At 38.5% G+C, this 23,231-nt stretch overlaps 1 protein-coding gene across 1 annotated transcript in view; it reads right to left on the bottom strand.

Annotated features, from left to right (window-relative positions):
* Positions 1–22,747, bottom strand: part of LCP2 (lymphocyte cytosolic protein 2) — a 30,447-nt gene extending 7,700 nt beyond the window's left edge. The window contains exons 1-15 of the mRNA XM_005503531.3: positions 22,425–22,747; positions 19,473–19,535; positions 15,782–15,828; positions 9,177–9,245; positions 8,244–8,275; positions 7,408–7,442; positions 5,846–6,050; positions 5,029–5,129; positions 3,808–3,877; positions 3,513–3,596; positions 2,689–2,714; positions 2,578–2,597; positions 2,367–2,471; positions 1,464–1,494; positions 755–767 (exon numbers count right to left, since the gene is read on the bottom strand). Of these exons, the coding sequence (XP_005503588.1) occupies positions 755–767; positions 1,464–1,494; positions 2,367–2,471; positions 2,578–2,597; positions 2,689–2,714; positions 3,513–3,596; positions 3,808–3,877; positions 5,029–5,129; positions 5,846–6,050; positions 7,408–7,442; positions 8,244–8,275; positions 9,177–9,245; positions 15,782–15,828; positions 19,473–19,535; positions 22,425–22,502 (979 nt within the window). The 5' untranslated portion in view covers positions 22,503–22,747. The remainder of the gene's footprint in view (positions 1–754; positions 768–1,463; positions 1,495–2,366; positions 2,472–2,577; positions 2,598–2,688; positions 2,715–3,512; positions 3,597–3,807; positions 3,878–5,028; positions 5,130–5,845; positions 6,051–7,407; positions 7,443–8,243; positions 8,276–9,176; positions 9,246–15,781; positions 15,829–19,472; positions 19,536–22,424) is intronic.
* Between the last annotated feature and the right edge of the window lie 484 nt (positions 22,748–23,231).

Genomic DNA, 23,231 nt, shown 5'->3' with positions numbered 1-23,231 from the left:
CGTCTGTTCTCCATTATGTTGCTTCTAAATAGTGTATTTGAGGTTACCTTTTGAATGTCATTCCTTTGTGAGATTTCTCCCCTACCATCATAAACAACAGCATAAAATGAAACATTTTATTTCAGTAGTGTCCTCAGACTTTACTGGTAAGGGGAGAACAGATGACCTGTGCTCTGCACAGCTTAGATAGCCCTGTTCTTTATTGAGTCTTAGAGGCAGCAGTAATTTGTAGAGACTTGACCAAACGTTCTGCTTCTGTTATGGCACCACTTTACCAACTTACTTCATTTTAGGAACCAGGATTTTGAAGTAATTTATAAAGACTATTATTGCATGAAACAAGTTTTGCTTCTGTTCTTTAGAGTAAATAACATTACACAGAAGACTAGTACCAGCAGGCTTTGACTGAAGGTTTAGCTGAAAACTGGGAGGATACCTGGTTTCCATGCCTAGCTGTTTGATGCTGTGTGCAGATCACGTGTCTCTAAAATGTAATGCGTTTCAAAATAAGAAATCCTGCTGTCTTATAACCGGCTGACTGAGGGCAGCTCTTAGCCAGTGATTTCCTGCGTTTTGCAGCTTTGCTTTGCTATATAAATCTGTGTGAGGGCCTTTGTAAGCATTCTACAACCTATCAAGATACCACCTCATTTTTGAAATGGCTCTAAAGAAACAAGTGTTTGTTTTGTTTTGTTTGTTTCAGATCTATGATGAAGAAATACTAAGTTTTAAAAATCACTGTAGAAATACTTACTCTCTTCTTCCTCCTGGGGAGCCAAAAGAAAATAAATATTAGTAACTTGTTATAGCACAATTCTTAGGAATATTTTACAAAACAAAAACCTGGAAGTTGGTGAATTTTGAGTATACCAGGACTCTAGTATCTATACTGTCACTTTATCTAAAATGCTGGGGTTTCTATCTTCATGCAACACCAAATAGTTAGGTTCCTTCATTAAGGTGCAGCTATTATTTACAAGAAGCTGTGAGGTGGATGTCCCAGAATGGATCTGAACCCATAGTAGTCAGAAACTCTCAGGAGGTGTAAACTTTCCTCGTTCTTTCAGTAAGTGTAGGCTCTCAGAGACAGCTCAAAGTGAAATCCTTAGGTCAGCTTAAGCTGAAAGAAAACAAACCAAACAAAACCAAACAAAAAAAACCCCAACCCAACCAACCAAACAAAACCCAACCCAAACAAACCTAAACAAAACAAACCCCAAACCTAAACAAAATCTGTCTTTTCTCTTCCTGTTGTCAAAGATGAAGTACTCAGGGAAGAAACTGAGATTGACGTAGAAGAACTGTTTAAAAAGAAACCATGTGCTATAAAAGATCCATCAGTATTCATTATGACTGATAAAAGAAACGAGTTTACCTTTTCCAGCATTATTAGTTTTATACAGGTACTTCATTTTACTGTAGCCCCTATACATTTAAATAATTTGCTTTGAGACTACACTTACTTCATTTTTTTTGTGTGGTGGCCAACCCTGCCTGAAATGAAACAGATTAAACAAAACAACAGTCAGAGAAGGATGATTACTCATATACTTTGTGTGCATTAGGCTGTATTTTCAACTGAGACATGAATTTATAGTTTTACAGACCAAATGAATGCAGAAACATTTTTTCCTCATTAAAAATGTATAAAAATTCTAACTTTAGAATTGAATAATATAAGACGCTATGCTAGTCCTTTGCCCATCTTGATTCTATCAACAAGGAATTTGTCTGATGAATTGATTATAAGATTATAGCTTAAAACAAGATTTTACAATAATGAAACATTAAACTTCAAATCTTGAACTCATTTGTAGTACTTTGCAACACTGTTGGAGCTCATGACAAGACTTCCAGTCTTTGTTTGTCAGATAAATTATCCTGGCTGATTAGCAGATCTCAATTACTTTCTTTGTTTGTCTAAGATCAGTCACACTGTCCAGCCCACAAGTTATCTACAAAGTGCTGGAGAATGAGCTGCTTCTGCTACAGAATGCTCTTTGATATTAAGGAGTTCTTCAGACTAGTAAAATCAATGGTAGGAAAGTAAAGCTTCCTTTTCCTAACACCCTAAAAAAGAGAGCAATAGGATTCATGAATGTTCACTAGATCAAGAACTTGATCTGCTGGAATAAGCATGGATAATATACGTCTTTGTGCAACTTGGAAGTGAGTCATGCCCTACGTGGTGGCTGGGATGTGGCTGGAGAGAGACATTTTTCACATATTCATAAAGCAAAACTTTGATATCTGCAGATATTAGTGTCATGCAGTAGCAGTAAATTATGCTATCCTGTATTGTTTATCCATATTTTTCTTAAATTTAATTTATACTGTCATTAAATTTCAATTAAAGGAACACTTACTTTACAGGGGTTTGCTTCCTTAGTTGAGACGGATTGCCTCTTTCATATCTGTCACTGGGTGGGACAGGAGGTTTTGGCATCATTGCTAGTTGTTCCCCCAGGGATCTAGAGCAGGAGCAAGGTGATGAAATAAAGGCAAAAATCTGCTTATTACAAAATGTCTGGGTAATACAGGCATGGAGAGCCTCATTTCCAAAGGCAAAACTCTTACCTTAGCTGCGAAGTCAGAGGCTGTAAAACAACAAGGAATAGTTAAGAGAATGTGTAAGTGTGTCACAATAGGTTAAAAACATTAATAAGCACCAAACAACAAAGGCCTTACCTTTTCAGGGAAGGTTGGCTTCCGCCCTGAAAATATTAAAAGATTACATTTAGATTAGGAAAAAAAAAAAAAAAAGAATAGAAAATTAAGATATTTCATTAAGCTTTCTATGAAATAAACAAGTTTTGAATATCATTGGAAGTGAATTTTGGAGACTGAAGCACTCAGCCTCCGGAGATGGAAGCCAGAAAAATATTTTTGCTTTGCAAAATTGCAGTATTTCCTATTACAGAAAAATTTAAAAATTTTCAGAGAGGCAGGTTTCACATAGTTTCTATGATTCAACTTCAAATTACTGGATACTTTTCTGTCATTATGTATCAGATGAAAGTGTTTAGACAATAAATAAAAATCATAGTCCCTTTAGATCCTCTGTAGAACATGGTTTACAAGTCTGAAACAAATGCCATTTTTGGGGTTTTTTTTTCAGTTCTCAGCATTCTTTTAAATCTGTAGGCCATGTTACATATAGTAGCGTATGCAGAGTTTTGTTACCTTTGTATGTAAGAGTTATTTCTTCCTTTAACCTACTAAATATTCTCTTGTTCATTCACTTAAATATTACATCAAACCTTTACTGCACAGGGATCTCATGATGTCTTTCTGTTCAACTAGTCCTGAACTAGGGTTGCTACGTTCTAGATACAATTTCTTTCACTTTGTGAATACTACTCCCATTATTTATCCATAAACAGATCACCTTCTGTGTGACTGGGTTACAGTACATTTGCTTGAGCCCGCTCTTTTGCATTAATGATATTCAAACTGATAATTTTGAGTGATTAATAAAAACCCCATTGATATTAGCATAAGCAAATACTGACCTGATCCCAGGCTTTCTCTTTCGAATGGGGGAGCAAGGCGATCCAGAGGGGGTTTTGTGCTTCTGTCTATGGAAGGAGCTGCGGCTAAACACAAAAGCTGTGTGAGATAATTTGCTGATATAGGTCAATATATCTTTATGTTGCATAGCCATGCACTGGTGTTACTTCTTAGAATAACAAGTGAGGCATCTGTATAAATAGTAGAAGGGAGTGGAAGTGAGGAGATACAGGCAACAGTGAAGCGCTACCCAGCCTGTGGCAAGAGCTTTACAAAGAGAAAACCAGCTGGACTTACGTTTCAAAGGCTTGATATTTCTGTCTCTACTCAAGTCACTGTTGCCTGGTGCAGGAGGAAAAGCTGGCAGCTGAAACAAATATTTTACATGTGGTTAAAGTGTGTCTTCACCTGTTTTAATTTTAGCATATTAACCGCACTGCACCACATCTGTCTCTGTCTCAGCACAGGGGTTAGGGCTCTGTCCAACGCAAGAAGGACAGAAGCCATCAGCACTCCTCAAGAGTGACCTGCATATATGTTCTTTTGTTTGATGCAGAATTGCCTCTCTTTTGTCTCACAGGGAATACTCTAGTGGGATGTTAACTTTGGGGAGGGCATGAGTATTGTCAAAGGAAAGCAACAGGAGCTTCAACAATGCTGTTGTATCTTCGCCCCTTCAGTGCAGCAGGTGTTAATTTTGAAAAGTGGTATTGAAATTAGTGGATGTAAAATTGAAGTTGACAAATATGTATTGTCTGTGTTGTTGCTTGAGGCAGGGGGAGAAAGGACTTTCTTCGTTACTGGGAGAGCTGGGGTCAAACAGCATTGTGCTGTCAGCAGCTGCAAAAGATGTTTGCATCAAAACCTACACTCTCCAGACAAAAGCCATCCAATGTCCCTTCTTATTCCAAAGAGAGCTCATGGCACCTAAGAGTCCTATGTGGTTTATTTACATAGACTGTGACACTGGGTCACACCAAAAGTCCCTCTGTCATGCTAAAATTACCTTTACTTGTGCACATGGGTAGGTCGAATATTCATCTCTTCTGGCCTAGAGTGAACCTATACTGCCACTTGTAAACAGCACAATAGCCTTTGGATTTAAAATATTCACAGGACCAAAAAAAAGGAAAAAATCTGGCTCATTAGGGTTCTCATACAGTCCCTTATACTTTTATGTGATTTTAATTCAATTGCACAATTGCTAGAAGTATAGCTTGGATATTTTTACAAATATCACTAAAGAAACAGAGGGATCTATCAAAATCTATAATTTATAGTGGAGAAGCATTTAAAAATTTCCAGCTAAGTAATGTGAAATAACTTAATATATTTTTCCTATGAAATTTAATTGTTTCATGAATAAATGGTCGGCCACTCTGGAACAGAGTTCAAATCTATTTTGATGGCTGAAATTCTTCCTCTATATACTCTATCTGTATAAAAATGGTATTACGCTTGGACTTCTGAGGAGGTAATGGCAAAGGAAATAGGTGAAATATTAAGACAGAAACATACAGAAGCACCTCTTCCCCCAAATGAGGGTGGTACTGGGGATGGACCAGGTCGCTGGGGTGGCACTGGAGGCTGGTGTGGTGATCTGGTTGATGGAGGTCTGTCTAAAGGAAACAAAAATCCCAGAGTAAACAACCACACAAAGCGTTCGGTCATTTTATTCTCATTAGATCTTTATGAAAAAGAGCCCTTGCAATAACCTGCATAGGTAAGTTAGTATACCATAAAGACATTGTTTTAGAACATAATGACAGTTGCTTTATGATCAGTGTTGTTTTGGGAGTTACAGGCTCGTCCCTTTGGGGGTGAGGTGACTCCATATGTTGGCACACACTGTTTTCATTGCTGCAGTGACTGTGAGAAACACCAGCCAGGCCAATGGGCAGTTTTGGACTCCACACCTGCAGGCTGCTGAAGAATCAGGCATTAAAAAACAACAGGCAGAGAAAGCCAATCTCTTTCTTTTCCGAATCTTTACTAGAGTTTTTTGCGACTGTTGTGACAACTTGCTCTGTTCAAAGTTGCACTACTAATAATACAGTATGCACGTGTTTAATGTCATGCAGATTCAAACCAAAGGCCAAATAATGCACACATCACACAAAGCTAATCTTTAACCCAACAGAGCTTGTCCAAAGTAGGAAATTTAGCTTTAAAAGTCACAAAGCCACCAACATGCAATAAGCCTGTGTCACTAAATCTTATTCATGAACTACACTTAAAGGAAAAAAATATATTCCATTACCAGCCACCTAAAATGTGTCTGATAATGTGTGATAATATCATTTACAAATAAATAATAACAATTTTTAGTAATTACCTATATAATCTGTGTTGTTTGCCAGGGACTTGGCAGGAAATATGACATTGTGGTGTGCTTCATCATTACTGGATGGAGGTGGCTCATAGCCATCACTGTCATGTTCTGCTTCCTCAGGTTCTTCTGTGGGTGATTCATAGTCAGCCTCATCTTCCTTTTCCTGGTCATCATCAGGGCTTTCGTAGTCATCATCATCTTCTTCATCCTGGCATATGTACAGAAAAGATGGATGCTGTAACAGGATCCTAAACGCTGCCGTGCAGTTTCCTTGTCACCTTTCTCTGGAAGATACTGAGTTTTTTTACAACTAGTTTGAGTGAAAAAATTGTCTGTTGAAATAAAATGGGGAAAGGAGGCAGCATTTTATTAATGCATACTGCACTCAACAGCTTAAGAAAGGGAACGAGTATCATTTTATGACAGTCACTGCAGTGGAAGGTTAAAATAAGGTTATTGTTTACTGAAATGCACAGTGCTTTTGTTTTAGGTGACAGACAAAGCACCAGCAAACAAATCAGTGCCTCCTAGAAACACACTGGAGCAGCAGTTTATGCCTGTTGGTATTCATTTGTAGTTAATAGTGTGTATGCTACAGCCTGCAACTCAACTTTTTAAAAATGCTTCAGAAAAAATGAGGTCTTTTATATGAGTCTTGGTGTTCTCCACTGACCAGAGCCAAAAACAGCATCATACAACTTGCAGGACCTGATAAGATCACAGTGAAAATAGGGTAATGGTCATTGCCACATCTTCTGTGCAGTCTTCCAAGACTCACAAGAAAAGGAATATTCAATTTGTCATTGGTATCTTGGCTGAAAGTTCCAGACTAGCTCTGCATTGACACAGAGCCCAGGTTCTCTATAAGTGGTTGCTTTCACCTTTTGTGCTTCTAAAATAGCAGCCAATCTCCTGCAAACTTAGTAGCCAGTATTTTTTCAAAAATCCCTCATTTTTTTTTAAAAAAAACCCGTTTTCACTGGTCAGTGTAAGAGATCTCCATAAACCCTGGCTGTGTGTCAGTTAGATTTTTCATTTAGCTACCTGAGTTGTCTGTGCTTCATCTAATGACATTCATCGATGCATTTTTTATGCTGAAACGCAAAAGGAACTTCTGCAGTCTAGCTGGCTTTGAAAAGTTAGACTCTTCAACACAGCAACTCTAGAGAATAAAACGGCAAGAATTTGCCAGTGGATAACGTAGCAACCTTTCCTTTGCTAGCCACCTCTTTTCAGAGCTTGAAACGGGTATATAAAATTCAGCTCTGGTTCTGCAGAGACCTGGCCACAGGCTGTGAGCTTCTACGTGACTCTGCTGCAGGACGGCAGCACTGCCCTGCTGGAGCTCTGCCTTGTGTCACCGGGGAGACCCTTTTCTCAGGGAAGAAATCTTTATTCAGCTGCTCCAACCATGAATGGTCCTGCTTCTCTTTCTCCTCATCCTAACAGCCCCTGCCACCGCTCACTCCATCCGTGCTGCCCCAAGCAGATAACGCAAGGAATGATAGACCTTACAAAAGAGGTAATCCATTCAACCCATAGGTTTTGTTAAACCCGATACTCACAAATGAAGACCAGCCACCATCTTCTTGATTGAATCCTGTGTAAAGAAGCATAACCACAGGGTTCTTAGCTTGTGCAACTTCAAACGATCAAGATATAACTTGAGAAAGAAGGACACAACACATCCCAGACCAGTTGTAAACCACAATACTGTGTCACAGGAACAAGGTAGGTACTACGAATAATATTCTGATTCAGAACTAAGAATATAGCTATCCCTGTGTGAGATGATATATGTGCTGTCTCTTCAGGTTTGTCCTACACTTACATTTTTAAATATGATTTGATGTAGAATGCTTTCAGAATGAGCACCAATTTCTTATCTCTTTTTTTTTTTTTTAACGCTATTTTAGCTTTCATATCAATAGTTTTTTCAATTTCAGTAGGACTGCGGGAACATGGTAGCTTGCAGAAGTTCTAAGTGCTCATGACCTATTAAGCAACTAAATGAAATAAAAATTCAGAAGATGGCAGGCACCTCGAAATGTACATCTCTAATACAGGGCGCTGCTACAAGCAGGGGCAAGGGGCAGAGGTGTTGGAACAGAAATATATAAGCACTGATACCATATATTGGGTTAAAGAAAGGGAGTGTGGGGATGCTTATGTTAATGTCTCTGTTCTTGCCTTTCTTTAGTATCTTTTCTATTTTAAAACTATTTTTTCTTGCTTGTTCTCCTGTAATTACTCTCTATTCTTTTTGCAACTTCTTTGTGCTCTGATCTTTTCTTATTTGTTGGTTTGCGTTACGCTCTCCACCCCTTTACTCCACCCTGCAACATGTTAACATTTTTTAATACATTTTCTTGTTAGAGACTATCTGCCAGTACGTACTTACCTGTATTTTCAGGACATTTTTGTGATTGGCCCCTATAACAAAGATACAAATGAATTATTTCCATTTGCAATTCTTAAATGTTTGAAGCATACTGAAATCTATTGTGAATAAAGGTGAAACTTTAACAGTAGAATGAAGTTTATATAGGTCAGGTTAATTTTGCCCCAACTGTCAAAAACACACTATGTCACATTTCACATGCAGGATCCTAATGTAAGCTAAACTGTCTTGAGAAAAAGTCAAGTCAGAGACATTGAGTATTTAGAAACAAAGTGGCTCAGTAAATAAATGTATTAGGGACACAGTCCTGAACTTAGAAACTTTCTTTACTAATTCCATTCAAGCTGCTGAAAGTCAAGTTCATACATATTTGTAGGTTTGGTAAGTATTTTTATAGGTTTCAATTCTAGTTTTGAACTCAATGCAAAGGTGTAAAATTGTTATCAGATGATGTAAAACCATGTTATGTAGACTATGCTTAGATTTCCCTTGCAAATTAATAGAAATCTTTCTTTTCTCGTGTAATGTTCTTGCAATTTTTGCTCTTTTTCTATTGCAAGAATATTATATTCAATGATAAGTTGTAAAGAATTAAAAAGTGTAACAATGTATAGGTCTGTGAAATGCATTAATGATGATTTATTGATGCAGTAATGTGTCTGGGCTCTATAGCATCCCTAAAGATTAATTTACTGAGGTGGAAAATTTTGTGAGATGTATATGTTGCTTGGTTCTGGACACGGCAGAAGTATCTAGAGTGTTCATGGGCTCAGGCTTTGCTACTCTTAACACATAATAGTAACAAAACAGAGCTTTATTTTATCTAATTTCCAGGCTGTCCCTCTGACCCAGGTATTATTGATGGAATGGAAAACAGTCCAGAAAATCTATATCTGAAAGGTTTGAAAAAGAGAGCTGAATTGTTCTACTTACCATTTTTGAAGGAAAGATGAGAGCCTCCCTTCATTTCTGTTTATTTCTTGACTTAATTTACTCACAATTCTATTTAAAAGAAACACAAAAAATAGTTTATAAAAAACTCCTTAAGACTTGTCAGTAATTTTCTTAGCTGCTTTCCCTCATTATTTGCTGAATTAAATCTGGTGATTCAGAATTATTATTTACTGTGTGGTAAGAATATTGAACTTCTCATCTTATTGCAGAGTTGCACTGTAGTATATCTCACTGTCAGTGAGTATATCTCACTGACATTTTTACATAGATAAAACCACATATTGTTGGATCAAGTTTAAAAATTAACTTGAATCCCAGCAAGCCTTAAAGGCTTTGGGTCTGGTAGACATGACGGATTTGAATACTGCTTTAAGTAATGGTGGTTTTGTTTCAAAGAAAACTTAGGATGAGTCAAGTTCTGATTCTTAATTCTCATTATTTCTTTTTGAGGAAAGGTCCCACCAGGAAAGTCCTATGGGAACCAAAGCAAATTGGTTACATACAGCTGGTTAAAAACATCCCATTTTACTGCTAGCTTATGTTATTTAGGCCTATCAGAGACAGCAATTTTGGAAATAAAGGTAGTGCAAAAAAAAATCAGGAACTCAACATGTCTGTTATCTCAGGTTTTAAATTCTGTAAAATCTTAGCTTTATTGTTTGCTGAATTCTTTTCCATACATCTTAAAACTCATCAACCAAGCTTTGTATCAGCATTATAAAATCTGTTTGTGGCCAGGCAGTTAACACTCGGTTTTGCTTTTCTTCTCCTTTCATGTCTTTTAACATACGATTTTTTTGAACCTGAATCATGCTGAAAATCTTTTTCGCACTTTGAATGTCCCTTCTCTTGCCCTTGCTACTTTCCTGATACCTACCTGACTGTAATTCAGATTGAGAGATAAATTCAAGGCTCTATTTGATTATGGAAAGTGCTATGGGGACAGATTAGGCTGCCAGCAAGTATCAGATAACAAGCAATTTCTGATCAGTATGGTCATGCTGTCTGAACAGGATGAAGATGGGTAATTTGAAGTTGAGGATATGTAAGGATCCAAGTATGTAAATAGAAAGGCAGAGGAAAAATATTTTTGGGGTTTTTTCTTCTTTTTTAAGACAGTGCTTTGGAATTTGCTGATTTGAAACAAATACTGTCATACTTGCCACTTTTGAAATAAGCATGTGCGCAAATGTCAATAATTTGAGAAGGATTACAGCTGTCTAGATCTGACATCGTTACCTAAGCAAATTGTATAAAGCAACAAAAATGCCAAGTGATAGACATAGGACTCCCCTTGCTCTTCTTTCCCATGCCATCAACACTCCCCTGCACAAGAAATTGCCTTCTGCTGCAAAGTGATAAGGCGGCTGCTGTGTGAATCATCAGTTCCATGCGAAACATCAGGAAATGTTCGGGGTGAACTGCACATAGCAGCTCTTTGGTTGAGATTACAGAACTCGTGTGTGGCTTATTCTCTGCTGTAGAAGAGGTAGAGGAAAGATCATCTGTGTTTGTGTTTGTTTTCAGTTATGAAGATCGCTGGGTTCAGAGCTAATTTTTTAGTTCAGACTTCCTTGGGTGTGAATGAGACACCAGTAGAAGTTTTCTGGAGTAAAACTAGGCTGGCCCCTATGAAAATTTACACCAATTGGTTTTTGAGGAAAAACTGAAATGGTTGCTCATCTTATCTTGCTGCCAAAAAAATCAATCATTTACTGCTTAAAATACGAGGTCTAATCTTCAAGTTTATTTGAAGTGCTTCAAACCAGTGGCTCAGAGGGGTTATTAGAAGAAAGCAAAGTTTAGAATGGTAACGCTTTACAAGGAACATGATCACAGAAGGTTGGTGCAGCCGAGTCTGTAGTCATGTGAGGAAGGAAGTGCCCAAACCACACTGCTCTCTGCACTGTGGGAGTGGATGATAGGAGAGGATAAGGCAACAGCACTTGCAGAAAATGTTACTCAGACTTCTCTTTCTACCGCCTCCACCAGACGCTTAGCTCAAAACTGGCAGGAAGTCGAAAATAAAAAAATAAAGAAACACCACCACACAACCAACCCCCAAAGCAGTAATCCAAAAGTGGCGTTTCTTTGCTAACTGCAGATATTGTTGTCACGATTAGAATCCATTCTACCTGCATTGCAATAAAGGACTCCAGATAGGTGAGTGGGGTGGAAGGCAAAGTCCTCTAGAGCCAGGAAGTTGTATAATTGCATAGTGTCAAGAGCACAGTTTGTGATGCAGTCTTTGGTTTTGGCCTTTGAGAAAAGCCTGTTGGGCAGATGCAACACTGTTATATTGGCTTCGAAACTGCCTGAATATTAGAAATGTTCTAAACCTTTCAACAACCTTTAGTGTGCCATCTGAGAGAGTGTGCACACATTCACCTCTGCCCAAGCCATGCCTTTACAGAAGAGAATGGCATCACAGATTTCTTAATTCTTAGGTTTGCACTTGGGCTTTCCTGAACGCAGAATGGCTTTCAGACTGGGCCGTGTTTGTAGGCTCAGAACTCAGCACATTTGCCACGCTCAAGATGGCAGATGCAATTATGTGCTTTAGTGCGATGATGCTCTGTTTATTACTGGAAATTTTCACAAGTACCATCAACTTTCTGACCAAGGTTGAAAATTTAAAATCTCAGGTTTGCCAGCAACCTGCCACTGAGGACAGCCAAAGGAACAACGGCCTGTTAGTACCTTGGCTTCCTGAAAACCTGGAAATATCTCAAGATGACAAACAATAAGAGTGGCAAAGACTAACTTCAGTGCTTAGATCATGGTTCAGGTATTGATCAACCACCAACATTATTTTGAATGAGATATTTGCTTTTTCTTGTTTATTAATTCTGAATTAGTGAATGTGCGTTAAAGTATTTTGCGAGACTCGCATTTGTTATCCACAACTATGAATTTTATGACCTTTTGTGATTGCCAATAGTGATAATGAGCAATAAGAAAACTCTCCCTATGTCCCTTAAGCTGTATATTAGCCTTTTGTTTCATTAGATTTATTATCAAAATGTTAATTACAACCTTGCCATTAGTTCTGAGTTTCATTTAGTGCTTAAGACAGATATTCAATGTCTGCTCTGTGTAAAATATACCATATCCCTTCCCTGTTTGACCAATGTATCGGTTCCACCACATGTGATCAGGCAGTATCAGATTTTCAAGCCAGTTCATCAGTGCCCTAGCAGATGTATGTAGGTCGCTGGAACAGAATAGAATTTTCATAGAACTGCAACTACGGGTTAATTGGTTAATATTCTTAAAAGTCAACTTTTACCTAGTGATTTAAAGGTGGTACTCTGTATCTTCAAATAGAAATGTCTTAATATATATTCAAGTAGAAATACTATGTGGTGGCATTTTCTCTCTAGCTTGAAGAAGTGCCTGAATCTCGGCATGTGTCCAAGCACTGCCTTTGGAAATGGAACTCTAAACCAGCCCAAGAATCTCTCTTTACTCCCTCTTCCCTACGTCCACCCAGAGCACTTCAACTACAACACAGAACTCGCAAATACCAAGTGACTTTTCCCACCTCCCTCTTGTCTAAAGGAAAGAGTGAAAGGGAAGCGGTGAGTGGAGCTGTTACTCTGCCTTCTGCTTTGGGACCTTGTGCTTGAGTAAGACCTTTTGTTCCGCTGTGCACATAAACCGGAAAGAAAGAAAGGAAGGCTTCCATGTTAAATCAAAACCTAGCATTAAGCAAAGTTAATTTTACCAGTTTCTCCTTATGATTGCTTTAAAAGCAGTGTGTGAGGTCTTAGGGTTCCAAGGAGTGACAGCATCATCAAGGTAAATATTCTGAATGAGAGTTGAAACTTCATATATATCAGAGAAGACCAAAATAGAATAATAGTTTCAAATTTGCAGGTTTATTTAAATGCCTAGATACTGCAAGGAATGGAGGGCTTGTGGGTTTCCAGTTGTCTAATGCTCTGTTTGGCACAGCTTTATGCATGGCTCAAAGACGAGGACAACTCTTGGTTTTGCTCCTCTCAAATACTCCATTACAAAGTTGGTGCTCACAAGCCTCCAGAAAAGATAAGGCCCCAATAGACATCACAGAATCCCAGAATGTGAGGGGTTGGAAGGGACGTGGAAAGCTCATCCAGTGCAATCCCCCCATGGAGCAGGAACACCCAGATGAGGTTACACAGGAAGGTGTCCAGGCGGGTTGGAATGTCTGCAGAGGAGGAGACTCCACAACCTCCCTGTGGAATAGATTTCCTTAATCGTGCCACTGAAGGTCACCATGTGTACGAGACCTCAGTGTCTTTGCCAGGCATAGGAGAAAGTTGGGTGGTGACCCCTACTGAGGTGGGAGGGTGTGGAGTTTGTTATGATCCCTCAGGAAGTCTCTGAGTGGCCTTTGCACTGGAGTTTGCAGTGGATCCTGTGCAGACTTACTGTCCATTAACCCTTCCACCTACAAAACAGTAGCCAGAATAAAACTTGCAGGGCCGTCTGGATGCCTCAGCCACTTTTACATGGTACCCTTATATACGTAAATTTTTAGCAAAGTTTTCAGTAAAGAGCCCATTTAGTGGAGAGTTTTAAAGACTTTACGAAGTGTTTCAGTTTTCCAAATAGTGTTTAAATCCATTTTTGGTATTTAAAAATAAGCCAAAAAAAAGATTAATTAAGATATGCACCTGTAACATGGCTCGTAGAGATTAGTTTTCAAAATAATAATTCTGTCAATAATAACAGAAGTTTGTGTGGGTTTTTATTCCTTTCAGGAAGTGGCTTTGCAATGACAACTGTCACCTATTTAGACACTTAGAGATTCTTGTAAAAGTCACAGAACCATCCCCAAGTAATGACACATTTATATTTAAAATCTGATCAGGAGATTTGCTCAAGCGTATATATTTAGTAAAACCAGAGCCTGCGCAGGAGGTCTGCGTGGATGTAGGCTGTGGTTCGCACACCCTGTAGAGTTACAAGTGCTGGGTTCTGTTCTCGATACATGTAGGTCAGCGTAACCCTGCTAAAGTTACTGGAGAATCATGGGGAATCATATGTACTTTTTATTCATTCCACTGACCAATGCTGTAAGCGTCACACTTGCTATTTATATTAAACATTTTTACAGAATATGCTCAGATTTTTGCACTGCTGTTAAGTATCAGGCACTATAAATACAATACATTTATGTGTATTTCAGCTGCTAGAAAATCTCTTCCTACTAGGTGAGGTTTGCATTATGATATAAAAGTAAGGTGTGAATGTAGTAGAAGTCTAGTAGAAGTCTAGTAGAAGTCTAGTAGAAGTCTAGTAGAAGTCAACAGCAAGCACTTTCCATTTTGGTGAGAGCATGGAGATTCTAAAGCAATGAAATTAATGTTAAAAAAGGTCAGGTTTTTCTACCCATGAAATGTATTCTGTTTGGTTTTGCTGGTGTTTGTAGGCTTTTTTGTTGTTTGTTCGTTTATTTTGGTGTTGGTTGGTTGGTGATTTTTTATTTTTCTTTCCTATTAAAGCTCTGAATTTTCATTGTAAACAGTGGCATCAATTACATGGAGGACCCCTCATCACACCAACCTTTTTCCATATATAGGCACAATATTCCAGTGAATTGTTTCCCTGTTTGTAATTGTGGAGAAAGCTGAGAACAAGGGCATTAGTTCCAGAACTTTCATTCAGATGTATTATTTTACTTATTTATTCAGTTCTTCGAGCTTTGTACCAATCCTCACTCTTCTTTCAAAGCTCCTGATTTCGACTTCTCTTCTTGTTGAGACACCCAGAAGATCTGACTAGAAAAGGTTGTTCACTTTCTGCCAGAGTGTTACAAGGTAAGTGGACTGTGAAAATTGAATTTTCAAAACATTTTTGAGACATAAATAGATTAGACAAGGAGATAGGAGCAACTCCACATTTTTACATTTCATTTTAACTGTTTGTCTATGACATTAGTGTCTCTTATATGTGTGTTCTCAAAATTAGAAGTTCAGACAAGGAGAACACAAGGCAATTTTGCCAAAGGTTGGTTAAGGAAGAACAAATTATCAGAGAAATACAAGCAATATGTTTTACAGTATGGCAAAATGAGGTTTTCACAGACAATCTGGTGTAATGCCAGTCCCTCAGTCTCGGTAACCATCGCTAAAGGTTGCTTTTAATGGACAGTAAGGTCAAAAATGGGCCCCCTTCCATCATATGCCACCAATCCCTATTATTGGGAATTTTATTATGTGAAAATATAGATATGACCTTAAGAAACATGTCCTGTCTGAGGCTTTGAAGTTCAAGTCCTTGCATATCTGATCCAATGGAGATCACATCTGATCCTGCCCTCGGATCTACCACCAGCTCACCCCTGAGTGCATGAATGTGACACACCACACAGGTATTTCAAAATTCGTCAGTGTTCTTAGCTTCACCAAAACGTCTTACACAAGCTCTGTTGCCTCAGCAAAGGCAAAGCAGACTGTACCTTCTGTAGCAAAATCAAAATATGCACAGAGGGAGTGAGTCAGGAACTGGAAAATGAGCAACAAACAAACAGCCGTGTTTTCACTGCAGACCAGCTGAGGCAATTTTTAATGTTAAATTGGCTTGTCTTTACTTACGGCACTCTGAGTTTGGGAAATTTCTGAATATCATTTTCAGACATGTTCTGAAAAGGAAACACAAGGTATATATCACAAAATTGTCCATGTGACTTACAGAAGTTTGCATATTCAAAATGTGGCGTGAAATTTCAACTGATAGGAATGTGAAGCGCATAGAGAAGCAATGCAGGATAACAGCCTGCCAGCTCACGCTACAGGACAGCAGTGAACCCATTTGCATAAAAAAATCCTCTCTCTGCTTTTTCTGGATGTTGGTGCTTACTTTATATTGCTGCCAATTGTATTAAACTAGCTAGAAGGTTAACACACACCATGTGTATCTGTTTACGCACAAAGGACTTGGGTAAAATTCTCGCATCTAATATCAAAGAGAAGTATTCCTATAGCTGGACTGTTTGAATGACGGTCTGTTAAGAAGATCTTCAAGAGATGTAAAGTCCTAAACAGTTCTTACCAGATGAGAACTGGGGAAATGTATTTACCAGCCGATAAGCCACGCTTCCAGTATTAATTTCAAACCAATGGAACTCCGGGCAACGTTGAAGTCAAGTCATTTACTTTTCAGATTTGGGTTCTAATCCTGTTCTTTATTGGTGTTACATTGTCACATGGGCTGACAGGCAAGGTTAAAATCCATTCCTGCTCTGCTTCTCAAAAGAACTGGAAATAAAACCCTCTTCTGCAACTGCTTCCTCCCTAGAGGTTGTCAGAATAGTTAAGCTGAGGCAGGTGAACAGACAGTAAACCAAGAAATTGCAGAAGTATTTTTAAGTGTTCTTTTTTTTTTTTCCTCTTTTCATTCTCTTGCTTTCTAGATATTGCTTTTCACTTGTACATTGCCATCACTTAGCATACAGGAAAACACATCCTCTCGTATTTATTCTTAAAGAAGTCTTGAGAAACTCTAATTTGTCTCGGTGGACAGTTTCAAACAATTAATCGAGTTCTACATCGTGGTAACATCATGTGCTACAGCTGATGGGTGTGAGCTCAGCAGAACGCGCACGGGCTGCTGGAAACCCTCATCAGTGGCGTTCTACCTGGCAATTCCAGATTTAGGCTTTCCACAGGAAATATGAAATGACAGAATAGTTCAAATATTTTTAATCATTTCTGTTTTTAAAGCAATGTGCAATGAAATGTCCTTTGTAAAGGGCGGCTCCTGGTAGGGAAGGCAAAATTCTACCATAGATTCCAATTCTAGGCTGGTTTTGTTTCACATCTTTTTAGTACAGCTAAAAATATAGTATTTAAGTGACTGCAGATATCTTGAATTCCTTCATGTTTGCATGGTGAAGTTAGGCAAAGTTGTGCATGACTGCAAAGTTTCAGGGTAAAACTGTGAATTTTAAAATAGCGCACCATTTCCTGGAGCAGAGTTTTGTGCTGAACCTTATCTGTAACACAACAGTATACGTAAAATCACATGTTCTAGTGGAGATGTAGCTTGAAAACTCCTTGAACTTAAGAGCAGCATTGGCAGCCTAACAAAAACCTTTGTAGAAATTGGGATGAGGAGGAGAGTTTTTCCTCCTTCAACCATGACACGGCAGTTGGGTTGCAGATTCCTCCTGAGCTGAGATGTGCAGAGTCTGCAGAGCTTTCCTGCTGCTCCTGCACAGCGTCCGCCCCTCTCTTCTTCCATCACGTGCAACTCCAAGTTTAGGACAGATTAGTGCATTACAACAACTCTTGAGAAAGCGTTTTGTTTAGTTAACCACAAGCTTTACAAACCCCCACTGGAACACGAATGATAAGCTGGTTCTTTCAGTCTTTCTTACTGCCAACAATAACAACTTTCCAGTTACACTTTGGTTCACAACCCTATCAATGATTTTGGAGGCAGAACAAATCCTATATGTGTTTTCCAGCACTATTTGGCCTCTGGGAGTACTCTCAGGATTAAAATAAAAAAAACAACAGAGAAAATATACTCCCTTTGTGGAAATGTTCTGCAGGATTTAGTGATGAATTAGATTCTTTTTCTAAACACTTTTTAAGTTTCTCTCCTCTCTTCTGGTGGTAAACCTGGTGAATATTATGGGTTTAAACTCTCATGAAAGAGCCATATTGCCATTTTAAATACTATAGAATTTTGTTAGACTAAGTTACACAGAATCCCTCTGGTTTTACTCCTACTACATCTCCACTGGTTTTTCCTTGTGGTAGCCAGTAGGTACAGAAAGGTGACTTTGAACCTAGGATGTTATCCTGATGGATAAGACAGCTTTAATTTTACAGTCAGGTTTACCATACAGCTCTGGCAACAGATAAAAAACCTGCAAATACTCAGTCTTAACAGTTTCTTCTGTGCAAATGTAATTTGACTGTTTCCAAGAACTTACAAAATGTGACAAGATGTTTCTTAGAAAAAACATTCATAGAAACAATTCTTTTTTCAAGATTGCGTTGTGCTCTAGAATATTTCACTTAAAGTCTCTTTTTATGGTTCTGTTGCACAACTGAACCTTTTTTGCATTATCAAATTGATAACTGATATGTCAAAAGCTTAAAAAGTCTCAGCAGATGTGAGCAGCTGCTTGCTTAATACAAAAACATCCTTTCAATCTTCAATGCTTCTGAAGAGACTATGTACTCTGAGCTATGTATTTACAGAAACATGCTGGAAATGCTTTTTTATAATTACCAAAACCACATGGAAATCACATCGTTATCGTACTTTACAAGCTTCCAGAATTTCATAATACTTCCAGAGCCAGAACTCCCACTCCAGCCACAGAGCCTTAGTGCTTGAGCTGAGGACAATGTGGCTGTTTGGGGTCAGTAGGATAAATCCTCTGACAGCCCCTGTATCACTCTGACTCCACCCAGGAGGAGGAGGATGTCATAGCCTGGTCCTACTAAGGGTGTCTGCAAAATGCACATTACATTTCTATGAAACGTCAAAAAGCTTGATACATTAGGACAAGTAAATAGAAAAAGAAGAAGTGTGCATAGATTTCCCCACTATGACTGCTTATACAGATTATCAAAGTGACTAATTTGGGGAAAAAATAGAATTTGGAAATAAAATAAAATAGAAGTAAAATGAAGTAATAATAAAAGCCCTGACACATCTTCATGGATGTGTATTTAAGAGCTGAAAACGGCAGCTATGTCAATGGAAGTTAACTATACTAAAGTTAAGCCAAGCTGTTGGCAAAGAATGGAGCAGTGTTGAGTTAAACCCACTGCGGCCTTGCTTACTAGTTTTGTTGCTCTTAAAGTTAATTGATTTTATGTATTGCTGCAGAAGAAATCTCATTTATCTAGAGAGGCATGAAACAGGGATTACACTAGAAGGCCAGCTATCCTCACCAGGTCTGTGTCTTCTTTAGTAGGAGAGGAAAATTTAAAAATAGGAGTTTTCTCTAGTTAGTATTTGAAAACAAGCACTTCCGACAAAGGAAGAGATTAATTCAAGACAACATTGTGGTTTTATAACTTCCCTGTCAGTTTAAAAAGTACTAAAATACATGCATATCAAATAACATGCTTGGGTTCCTAACATTCGATATTTAAAGCAAGTTGCCTGGCTGATTTTACCAAAGGCATTGAATTTTCTCTTTTGTACCTCAGTAACCATCTGCCAACTCAGTACTTTGCATCCGCTAATGCAAAGCAAGGAGGAATTGAAACAATCCCTTGATGGGAGTCTTACAGGAAAGAATTTTACAACTCTACTTACCAAAAACCTTTGTCCATTTATGCTGTGCTTTCTCACGACTTTTTCACAGTCCTTATACTTTAACTGTCAAGAAAAAGAAGACGATGATTGTACCCTTCATGATCAGAATGGATGAAGATGCTTAAACATATGGCTAGATTTGAGTAGATGCTTCAATGCTAGAGCCTACGTGGCTCATTTTCTTCATTTTTAAGACAAAGATTCTTCAGTGGACTTGAGGATTTTCATTAATTAGGAACATATAATTCCTTACATTTAAAAACCACCTCACAGTTGCCTGGTCCAAAGAAATATTTGGAAAATGAATAGTTGTGGTACTGACTGGAATGAACAGCTGTGGAAAACAGGGAATACACCAAAACCTCAGCATCTCAGTGTACTGAAGCCATGATCCTAGTCCCTGAATTCATTGTTGTGATCAAAAAGCTTCCTCTTCTGGATGGAAATGTCACTTGTTAATCCTGGAAATGATCTGTAATACTTGGAAAGCTTTTCCATAATATTACGTTTCACAGTAGCATCTCGGACAGGGACGTACATTCTGGAAGCTGATCATGTACATAAAAAGGGCAGGATCCTGCTTTTACCAGGCAAAAAAGTAGCAGTGATTTGGGGCACTTAGGGAAAATACAAACAAAACAAAACAAAGCAAACCACACACACAAACACCCCCAACAACAACACCAACACAACAACAAAAACCCACAAACAAACAAAATTGAAGTCTTTAAAGATTATTTGAAGGTTTGGTGTTTATGGTCATTCCCTGTTTTGAACGTATGGTTTCAGTTAAAATTGGTTTTAAGTTATCACACCTAGAATAATGAATTAGATATTGTTACTGTTAAGTATAAAGAAACTAAGGTCTTTGTTCATGCCAGGAATACATCGTAGCAGTGTTACATAAATTACCGATCACAGAATGTCAGGGATTGGGAGGAACCTCGAAAGATCATCCAGTCCAGTCCCCCTGCTGGAGCAGGAACTGGTGCGTATGCTCACTGAATTTTGCTAGTAGGAAGGTGTAAGCTAACAATTAATTGACTACATTCTTACCATTGCCCTGTGTCATGACCAGTCTCTTCTGGTGAGAGATCTGAATATGTTTGTCCTTTGAAAATCATCCCATAATTATAACAGTTTAGGGGGAGAAAAATATGTATCCCTCTTGGACTTGAATCCTGGACTTTGAACATATGGCTGCAGGCAAAATATGCTAGTCCGATGCAGATAAGCATTCCTAAGGTATAACATTCAACCCTTTAATGATATGTGTGTGGAAAATTGTATGTGTTTCTTTGGGGAGAAGGTCTGGTCACTTATGGCTGTTGCCCGGGGCTGGCTGACTTAGGCTGACATAATTGTCTTACACAGATTTCTTAGGTGACTCCAGGCAGCTTTTGCTCTGATTCGCCTCCCCAAAAGTGGAATGACAAGTTTACCTCTATCCTGGAGGGTGTCTGGATCAGCAGAGGGGAGGTACTCAAATATTAATGGAACCAGGCCCATTCAGTTATGGTTCATCCTTTTGTCACAGTTAAGAATATCACTATCAACTCCTTCAGGAAGCCATTTCCTCTGTTAGTCTCTTGGAAATGTTGATCCAGACCACCATGCACCACTGTTGTAATGTTTTTCTATTGGTCTGAGGTTGCCTGTTGGTAATGATCTCATCTGTTCCATCTGCAATTCTTCGTTTCACTTTCCTGTGCCTCTAACCCCCACACCCTACAATGAGAGGTCTGCAAGTAGTTAGCAGCCTCACTTCTCCGGAGACTGGGTAGGCAGAAACCTTGGGTTTGTGTTTTAATTCATTATCTTGCTTTGCGTTCTAATATCAAACTTGCCTCAGCTCCCCAAAGAAAACTCTCACAGACTTACTGGAGCTGTTGAAACACAACATTTTGCATTATTTCAAAAAGAAGCCCAAACTGTTCCAGGTTTTACAAGTGTAGCTTGACAGCTTGCTTGAAAATTAACCAGCTATGCTAGAATTACTTGAAAATCATCCTAAATCTTCTGATTGTTAAATTCCAGGGCAACAGCTTTGGACTTTGGGAGGAACATATTCAGTTTCAAGGGAGGTGGAGCAGACACTGTCTCTGATGTGAATTGAAAAATGAGCAATTTACATAGAACACACAAATTAAATTTCAGTAGAATCGGCTTAGTTACACACTCCTGGGCAATTACAAAGGTGTCAGTATTGCTGTGCAGAGGATATATATTGGCAGAGAATTCCTGTGTTGCCTTTCAAAGTATTTCTTCAGTGTGGAAACTGCTCTGCATTGTAAAATGAAATTTATAGATCATCACAAGTGAAAAGATGTCAAAAGAAACAGAGGTTCCTAGCTAGTCACAGGAGGTAACGTTCACAAAAGTAATGATGACAGGAAAGAAGCTGTAGCCAGGAATCATGAGCCATGAGTTTTGCACAAGAAGTTTTAGAATATGGAAGTCAAACCAAAAGGTGAAAGGTCTTTCCAGCTGCGTCTGAAAGAATTAGGAGTCCATGTATCCCCAACTGTCAAGTTTCTGGCTGGGTTCATATGGATGTGATTGGCAAAAACAATCAGAGGCTTGTTTGTGAACACCGAGCAATTTGAAAAAATAATACCTCTTCTGAAAATCATTAAAGATGACCTCGAAAGATCGCAACCTTCACACATTAACGTCTGCTACAGCTGTTAATGTATATCAACAATTGTTGCAGTAAAGTGTACATTTTCTCTGAAAGACAATGAGTTTCTCTTATACCAAATTTAAAACACACTTTCGAGATTTGTTTATAAATTTCAGTGGCTAGTTTAGCTCAGTTTCTTAATTGCCACTGGTTTTGCTTTTAGTTTTGCCGCAAGCTTTGCCTATTATACAAATATGTAAGTTTAATATGTATATTGTTACAGTAGTTTGCTCCTCCATCACACAAAGAGAAAACACAGCTAAACTTACCGTCCTAAAATACTCTGCTAAGTCATCTGGGTTCCACGTAACCACGTCTGAACGGTAGGGAATGTTTCGCAAATCCATGGTAAGTCTTCTCCTCTAGGCAGTTACAGAACGTTCATAGCAGTGCTGTGGATGAACCAGCCATACATTCCCTCTGCATGAGCACCTCCAGCATGTCCAGTATCCCTTCCCTAATACGCAGCTCCTGTTTGAGTCCTGTTTAATTAAAAACGACCTTGTTAGGACACCCCAGAGAGCTGCTGCTTCCTCTAATACAAAATGGTCTCTTCTGAGAACAGTTGTCAGCTCGTCAGCCTCACCACTTCCTTTGTCTGAATGTAAATGAGTAAACAAGGAAGAACAGCAAAGGGTTGAAAATGTTCTGTCTGCTACATATAAGAAAGCTCCTATGGGCGCTGTTTGTTTGTAATACTGTACGTGAATATTTGCATATTTACACACTCTGTACAGTACAAAAATATTGCGTATTTTCTGCATAAACTTTGGTTACTGCTTCTGTGCAAGTCTGGCTCAGATAAGCCACCCCAAAATGAGAAAGTGTTCACTTAAGAGAAACTTCTTCAACTTACTACCCGAAGTCTCACGTTGGCTTTCTTTGATTTGTACAATACAAGCTTAGTGTTGGAGTTGTACATAAGGAGTTTTGTGAGAAGTAAGGATGAAATTACAGTCAACATTCCTTCAAATGAGGAATTATTATCTCTTACTAATAAATGGACAAGCTTAGATGAAAAGGTATTACACTTGTATTGTTTCAGTGCTTCATTTTCCAGCTACCTCTAATGAGGA

This window comes from Columba livia, chromosome 14 (genome assembly GCF_036013475.1).
Source record: "Columba livia isolate bColLiv1 breed racing homer chromosome 14, bColLiv1.pat.W.v2, whole genome shotgun sequence".
Lineage (NCBI taxonomy): Eukaryota > Metazoa > Chordata > Aves > Columbiformes > Columbidae > Columba > Columba livia.
This window is presented reverse-complemented; position numbering and strand designations above follow the sequence as displayed.